We start from the raw sequence: 7,911 nt of genomic DNA, 5'->3' as shown, positions 1-7,911 counted from the left end.
TCATCCCATTGAACAGTAGTTCCCTGAAAGCAGGAATCTTGCCAACCTCATTTTCACTGTATTCCCAGTGCCTGTGTCAAGGTAAGAAATGTCCAAACCCACAGAGAATTTTTATAAGTTTATTGGAACCAAACTGACAACTGTCAGGAAGCATGATCTCAAATCCTCCTGAGAATGAGGTTACAGTTTCTTTTATGGATTTGGAATTAAGAAGGTAGCTTAAGGAAGATTAAATGAAGGTAGGAGAAAGCAAGGAAGGGGGTTGGACTACAGGACAGTTAATAAGATTATGTGCTCTCTTGAAAAAGAGGGATTTCAAAGGTGTGTTAATCTAGATGCACAAAAATAATGAACAGGGCTTGCTTAAGGCAAAGGTAAAGCTTTTATTATGCCTGGGGCGTGATACCCACCAAACCCTACCCAGTTAGGAATTTATGATCAGATCACCCTGTGATCTCAGTTAGGCCTATTACAGCACTTCTTCATCCACATCTGAAATACGGTAGGCACGCAAGAAATAACGTAATTCTTTTGCAATCTACACCGAAAGCCTGTATGGTAACACTAGATCGCCAGTTTCTTGTAAGTTTCTGCCTTCGAGGAGTTGGCAATATTATCACCAAGACCATTCCAGTACAACTGGTTAGTTGTGCTAAGTATGCACTGAGGGTGCACAAAAGAAAGCGTTAATTAACCGAGAAGTCTTCGCCCAGGAAGAAACCGGAGTTGCCTGGCAAGTCCCCCAAAGCCACGCTGGTCCCCTCTAATGCCCCAGAGACCTCCCTCCCATTCTCCCTGGCCTTCCACGCACCACAACCTCTCGCGCACACCAACTACACTCGCGCTGTGCAGGTCACCTGTACAAAGGTGGTTTTCCCAGATCCCGCCATTCCCAACACCAAAAGACACACTGGGGGCCGAAGTTCCCCCGAAGCCTGCGGCTCAGCTGCAGTTGCGGGCGCCGCCATATTTGTCCTGGTCCCGCCCACTCTACCATTGAGACGTCGCGTGGCTAGAGAGCCTACCACGACCTTCCGGGCTGCGAGCGAGGGCCGATAGGGGCGTCAGAGCCTGGTCCTTTCCCGACCTGGCTCGGGTGCCAACTAGTGACTATGTCGGGGCTGTGGAGGTTCTGGGATGACCGCTGGAGGGTGACAGAAATAGAGACGCTCAGCGTCATGGGGTTGGGCCTGGGAAAGCCAAAGCTCTGGTTCCCCAGGGAACCAGATGAGACGGGATCCCGAGGGCAGGGCTTCCGCAGTAAGAAAAAGAGAGTGCGTTTTACTTTCGACCCCCAAACTGCGGGGAACAGAGCTGCCAAAGGACCTACTGCTAGGGTTCTTTCCGCCCCCGAGAAGGTTAAGCAGCTCAGGGCTGGACCTGCCAGGGATCGAATGGGGCACTGGGCAGAGCCGAGACCCGCTGAGCATAGAACCGAGAAACTTCCCCTCCGGGGACGCGATCTCCGTCTGATGCAGGCCCCCAGCACTAGCTACGTGGGAATCACTAAACTACAGCAAGATGTTGGGAGCGAATCCAAGTAGGTACTGGAAGAGGCGCTTCCCTCCGCAGAAGCGTCCTCGGAAACTAAAAATGTGGTGCAAAAGCCGCGAAATCCCTGCTCCCGACCATGGAGTCTGTTCTTGTGTCCCTTTGTAGCTGTTTACTAAGTCATAGATCTAGGGATCACACCCAGGCTCTGCTATTTGCTAGCGGTGTAAATCGTGGCCAAGTATCTAAACCTGTTTTCTCTTTAAAATTTAGATAATACCTCACAGGGTGGTAGCGAGTTCATATAGTAAAATGTAAACTACATTCCCTTATCTTTACCCCTAGCTATATGCCCCCGTACCTCGCACTGTCAGGAACACAATAGGTGCTCAAAAATATTTTCTTGTATGAATTAAAGTACAACTGTGCATTTTTTATTTCCTAAATTTTCATTAAGAACTGATGGGGGAATGTCTTACCTGTTCTTCAGGTTTGCTGAGGACTCCAGTGTTACCCCTCCACCGTATCTTAGTTTAATGAATAATGTTTTCAAGTCAGAGAGGCTAACAAAGGCAGCGATGTGGCTTAAAGAAAAGACAGTGGAAATTATGAGGCTGAACATGCTGGTAAAACAAGCTCAAATCCGGCAAGAACCGCTAAGGAAGGAAACCCACCAGCTGTTAACAGAAAAATTACGCGTCCAGGCTGAAAATAAATTCTTTGAGGAATATCTGACCAAAAACACTGAAGCACGTAGAGAGCAATATGAGAAGCTGTGGGAAGTCTATTTACAAAAATGTGGGGAGATTCAACGAAGGAAACAAGAATCAGCCTCCAAATATGTGAAACAAACTGAAGAGCTTAAAAGCAAGTTCTTACAGAAGGAAAAGATCCAGTTCGATTTGGAGCAGCAGTTGCAGGCAATGAAGGACATTTCACTAGTAAGGGAGAAACAGGAGAGACGAATACAGACATTACAGGAGGAGAAAAAGAAAGCCCAAGCTGAAACAGATGCAAAGAAACAGGAAGTGGAGATCCGGTTCCTCCAGGAAAAAGCATTACTGGAGAAAAAACTGAGGGAGCCAGACGTGACCCATTTGGGAAAGGAAGAAAGGAAGGCGCTTCACAGGAAGGCCCAAGCTTTGCAGTCCGCAGCAGAGAAGTCTACTTTTGACTTCCACCTCGGCATCCGCAGACAGAGCGAGAGGTTACAAAAGGAAATACTGCAGCAAACTTGGCAATGCCAGGAGCTGCAGGCTACTCACAGCCGGTTAGAAAATCAGAAGCAGCAGCTGCAACAGGAACAATGGTACATTGAGTCCTTAATCCGGGGGAGGCAACGACTGCACAGCAGGCATAATTCAGGCCCAAAAGGACAGGGTGCTTCAAAGACCACAGAAAACCCTCACTTGGGCATTAAATCAAGGATTCATCCACAGTAATTCCTAAAATATCCCTGCTAAATAAGGGCTGGAGTGAGTATTCTTAGGTGCTGCATAAACTTGGTTAGGAAGGGTTTTGGATCTCATTGCTATGGTAAAATAGCCATCATAATGTGTTAGTATAAAGGATTAGGTATCTTCCAGTCATACTGCTAGATATCTGTGACCAGCTTCCCTTAATTAGGTTTTTCTTTAGCTCTTATTAATAAACAGGATGTTCCTCAAAACTTCCAGATAACCTAACACTATTTGCTAAACACTCATAGATTAAATCAGCTCCAGAAAAACACCTAGAAGAAATGAAAGGAAAATAATTGTGTGATTTATTTCATCTAGCTGAGTTAGATTTCTTTATAGAGAATCACCTTTAAGAGTAGCGTTTCAGATTGACTTTATATTGGGCTTCCTGCTCTGTAAACAATATCAGTTTATCCTCATTCCTGTTGGCCAACTCAACATACAGTGTTTTTAAGCTTTTTTAAAAATTCTTGCCAGTGATCAGGAAGACTTACAGTTTTCTCATGAGTGAAAAAGTACTCTTAATAACAGCAAGATCAATGAACAGTAGGCAGAATGGCCTTTTGTCTGCTTCTGTCCTTACAATTTTAGCTTTGAATAAATTGAGAAGATATAAAAGACATATATATTAGGTCAGCTCTCTTTTGAAAACATTTTTCTGTGAAGAAATAACCTCTAGAATTACTGAGGTGGCTGAATGCCTTGCTTATTTTAGGAAAATATATCAAAAGAACGTTTTAAAATATTTGAACAACTTTTTAAAGTCTTGAACCATCAGTTTCCCTAGCAACATCCAAAATTCTAAAATGACAAGATTATTAAATAAAGTACTTTACTTTTAGGTCACCTATTACATTTTCTTACTATATGTGCACTTAATACTACCTGAAATGCCTTTTGTAATGTGTGCCATATATTTATGCCTACCTAATAGAACTGAGAATAGTATTTTAAATTAGTATAGATTTTTGGGGTAGGGTTTTTAGGTTTGTTTGTTTTTTTTTGCATTTATGATATATTGATGCTTAGACCAGTGATTTATTTGAATGCTGAATACTGGTACAGGAATATAACCCCTTAACATCGCTCCTCTATGAGAAAATATAATCTTTATGTTTTCTAGAAATTGTCAGTGATGAAGAATGTCAAAGTAATTTTCTTGAATTTTGTTTTATTCATATGCAGATTCCTTTAAATTAGATTTAAAAAGGACCATCCCCCAATGTGCCTTTAACTTCTAACTTTAACAATTTTCTGTAAAATATGCAGTTTATTAAACTTTTTGTTATTAAAAAACAAAAGCCTGCTTAGATTATAATTTATCTATTGGTTTTATTATTGTTTCAATGTAATGTATTTTCTACTTCATCACTTTACCACTTCTGCATGTCTTGTTCATACTAAGATGCAAATAATAAAACTGCAGTTTTAATGCTGAAAACAGGACTTTCGGTAAGAATGCAGGTACCTTAACTTGAATACTTCAATTCATGAGCTAAAAATACAGAAAGACTGCACTTGAAAAACACGGTATCCAAGACAAATTTGAAGCCCTATACTCTGTGGATACAAAAACCCTAGGAAAATATATACCTAAGGCTGATAAGATCTTAGAATCTTATTATTCTGCTACTAATTCCGCTCCCGCCATTGCTGTCCCAATAATCTAATTCGGGAGTGGATAACTTCCATCTCATCTCAGTTTAGTTTCAATTCCCATCATCCCAGACAATGGATCTGATGTACTGCTTATGGCTATCCCTGTCAGAGTAAGGCCTCTGAGAGCTCGAAGACTTTAAAGGATGAATCATCTGATAAAGGTACTTTGAAATCTTACCAGTAAGTGAGCAGCAGGTTGGCCAACTAAGATCTCAATCTAATTTTTGTCTGCTTTGCTATGAAGAAAATTAAACAGAGTGATGTTAGAGAAAGTGTGTTTAGGTGGAAAAGACCTCTGAGGTGAAACTTAGGTTGAGACTTGACTGATAAAATGAAGCATACAATGCAAAAACTGGGTAAAAAAATCATTCCAGGCAGAGGAACAGTGAATACAAAGGCCCTGAGATGGGAATGAGCTTGGTAGGTTCAAGGAACAGAAAGGTCTGTGTGGCTAACATGTAGTTGGGGAATGGGCAGAGAACATGGGTGGAACAGGAAAATGAGGCCTAAAGGTCAGCAGTAGGAGCACAAAGGGTATTCTCAGTGCACTGGGAAATCATTAGGCTTTCAGCAGGTGAATGAAGTCTGATTTACAATTGTAAAAGCTCACTACAACCTGTTATGTGGAGTGTCCAACCCGGTAAAAAGCAGAAGGAAACTAAGAAGCTACTGTAGTCTAGACAAGAGGTGATGGTTCCAACTGGGATGATAGACACGGAAGTGAAGAGAAAATCTGGTGGGCGGGGGAACAGACTATGGGATGAGGGGAAAATCAAAGGTTGACATGAAGCAGAAGGAAAACTTTCTAAAGCTTTTCTTTGAAGAAGGAGATAAGCAGAATATATTTTTCTTTCGTGTGAACTGATTTCTAAAAAAATATTTCATACATACAAAAAATATAAAACTATAACTAAAAAATTCACTACCTTAAGGAAATAAGAATTTTCAAATTCACTTGTAGTCTTTCTGGATCCCAGAAGCACTATACTAAATTTGGTGTTTATCATTCCTGTGCATGTTTTCATACTATGTTTATAATATAAATATATAAATATTTGTATGTACATTTATATTTATATATCCATAGAGCATTTTGCATGTTTTTAAACCTTATATAAATGGTACACAACTTGCTTCTCCTAGACATTATTTGTAAGATGTATTCATGATATAAGCTCTAGTTAATTTCACAGCAGTAAAGTATTCTACTAAAGAATTATGTCACAATTGATCCTTTCTCCCAATGATGGACAATTAGGTTATGTATTAGAGAAGGCTAACAGACTCAAGAATGTACATCTCAAATAACAGACACTTATTTCTTGCTCACATAATAGTCTGATAGATGTTCTTGGTTGGGGTCCTTCATGGGGTGATTCAGGGAATCAACAATCTTCCGTTTTGTGCTCTACCATCCCCTAGAGCCCCATCATCATCTGCATCTAAACTAAATAGGAAAGAAAGCATGGGGGTACACTCACTCACTTAAAAGGTCTAGCATGGAATTGACACAAATCACTTCTACTCACATTCCACTGGAGAAAAGTTAGTTGGCTACTCCTTCCCTAGGAAAGGGGGATGAAGGGCTGGGAAATGTGATCTAGCCATTTGTCCTATAATCCTATAGTTTTGCAAGTTGAGAGCAGATTTTGGTGGACAGCTACTAATCTCTGCTACACGTTGTTTCCAGTGTCTGTTATAAACCGTACTACAATAATCATTCTTGTTTATAGCAAGAGGAATTTCTCTGTATATACCTAGAAGTGAAACTAAGTTTTAGGGCATATCTTCAACTTTGCTGGATACTACCAAATTGTTTTCAAAGTGATTGTACCAATTTACATTCCAAACTATGCATTAGAGTTCACACTGCTCCAAAACCTAGCCATACCTGATATTGTCAAACTTAAGTTTATGTTATTCTACTGAATTTTAAAAAAAAAAACTTAAAAACTCGATACTGTGATAAGGATAGTCTATACTGAGTCCTGCTGATCACTGGCCATGGGAAACAAACAAACAAGCAAACAAACAAACAGGAGTGCCTGCAAGGGCTCTAGATGAGACTGGGGAAGTTTCCTATACCGATTCACTTTAATCTCAAATTATCCATTTTAACCAGCATATTTTAGGAGCTAAAGAATGACTGAGACAACTGCATTTGGTACTTATGTCCAACTAATTCCCATCTCTAGCCATCTTCTTATCCCCATACACTGCATCAACAAGGAATCAAGTAGCAAGCCGGAGTCAATGAACAACTGGAAACATCAATCTAACGGAGAGTTGTTTATTTCTTTCATCATTGCCGAACATTTCCCAAGTCTTACTCACCAGAAATTAACATAGATTCTTCATTTCTCCTCCCTGACAATCCTCATCTACTGAAAGGGCTCTGAGGGCACAACTGCCAATGAAGATGTAGAGTGGATCATACTATTTCCTTCATTTGTTTCAAAACTACCTATTTTGGCAGTACCCAAATAAGGTTTCAATGCCCCTTGTTTCAAAGTGGTCTTCACAAAAGCCCACATTTAAAAGCTATATGGAGGAGCAGAGAACAGTTAAAGATTGGTAAAAGCCTTTCAGAATTTAAAAAGGCAGTACTTGTCAATATCAGGGTTAAGAGTCTCTTGCTTTTTATGTGGCATGTGCCACAAAAATTGGCAAGAATATATAAGACCAATACGTATGGAGAAGGGGAAGGGAATCCAGAAACACGACAACAGAGCTGCTCTAAGCAATGACCCAGAGAAAGTCAGCCTCAAAGAGAAATAGTCCATTAGACATCAGGTAGGCATGAGGTACAGAAAAACAAATTTTCTTTCTAACTCCAGATAAATATCTACATCTGGTGTCAAAGTCTCAGGATATAAACAGGATAGAACACATATAAAAGAGGACAGAGGACAATATTCTCAAAAATTCAGAGGTTTACTAAAAGGAGGGAAGAGGAATTAGTGGGCTATAGACTAACAAGTGAGGTCAAGTTCAAAAGAGAAGGAATGTGTACCTTGGCTACCAAACTTAGTGGTGTTACCAGGAACACTAGGCTTCTGTATCAAAACATCAGGGGCAATCAATGTGGTATTTCTCAATTCTTAAAACTGAGGGAGCAAAAACAAGCTTCAGGAGGACATTGATTATAGTGACAAATGGGGCCTCAAGCCCCAGAAAGCTGAGGCAGTATTTATTGCTTCTTCTACTTTCTTCTCTCTAGTCATTTTAATATTTGGGACACATTATTCCTAAGGCTGATTTTCATGCCTGTGGGTCTAGTCACTGCTACTTGGGACAAACA

At 40.4% G+C, this 7,911-nt stretch overlaps 2 protein-coding genes across 5 annotated transcripts in view; one reads left to right on the top strand and one right to left on the bottom strand.

Annotated features, from left to right (window-relative positions):
* Positions 1-2,074, bottom strand: part of GPN1 (GPN-loop GTPase 1) — a 16,781-nt gene extending 14,707 nt beyond the window's left edge. The window contains exon 1 of one of the 4 annotated variants that reach the window (XM_015588171.2): positions 1,971-2,074. Coding sequence is in view for 2 of the 4 variants with exons in the window: in XM_006910341.2 (XP_006910403.1) it covers positions 858-968 (111 nt within the window). In the remaining 2 variants the exon portion in view is untranslated. Of the gene's footprint in view, positions 1-811; positions 1,041-1,970 lie in introns of those variants that run through there. The other 3 variants (XM_025045811.1, XM_006910341.2, XM_015588172.2) reach the window with 3 other exon arrangements.
* On the top strand, positions 1,063-4,273 carry CCDC121 (coiled-coil domain containing 121). The gene is made up of 2 exons (XM_006910340.3): positions 1,063-1,540; positions 1,982-4,273. Exons 1-2 carry the CDS (start codon positions 1,113-1,115, stop codon positions 2,931-2,933), a joined length of 1,380 nt encoding a protein of 459 aa, XP_006910402.2. The 5' UTR covers positions 1,063-1,112; the 3' UTR covers positions 2,934-4,273.
* The last annotated feature ends 3,638 nt before the right edge of the window (positions 4,274-7,911 follow it).

This window comes from Pteropus alecto, unplaced genomic scaffold (assembly GCF_000325575.1).
Source record: "Pteropus alecto unplaced genomic scaffold, ASM32557v1 scaffold61, whole genome shotgun sequence".
In the NCBI taxonomy this organism is placed as follows: Eukaryota; Metazoa; Chordata; class Mammalia; order Chiroptera; family Pteropodidae; genus Pteropus; species Pteropus alecto.
Note: the sequence above shows the minus strand (reverse complement) of the source record. Positions and strands in the feature narration are given on the sequence as shown.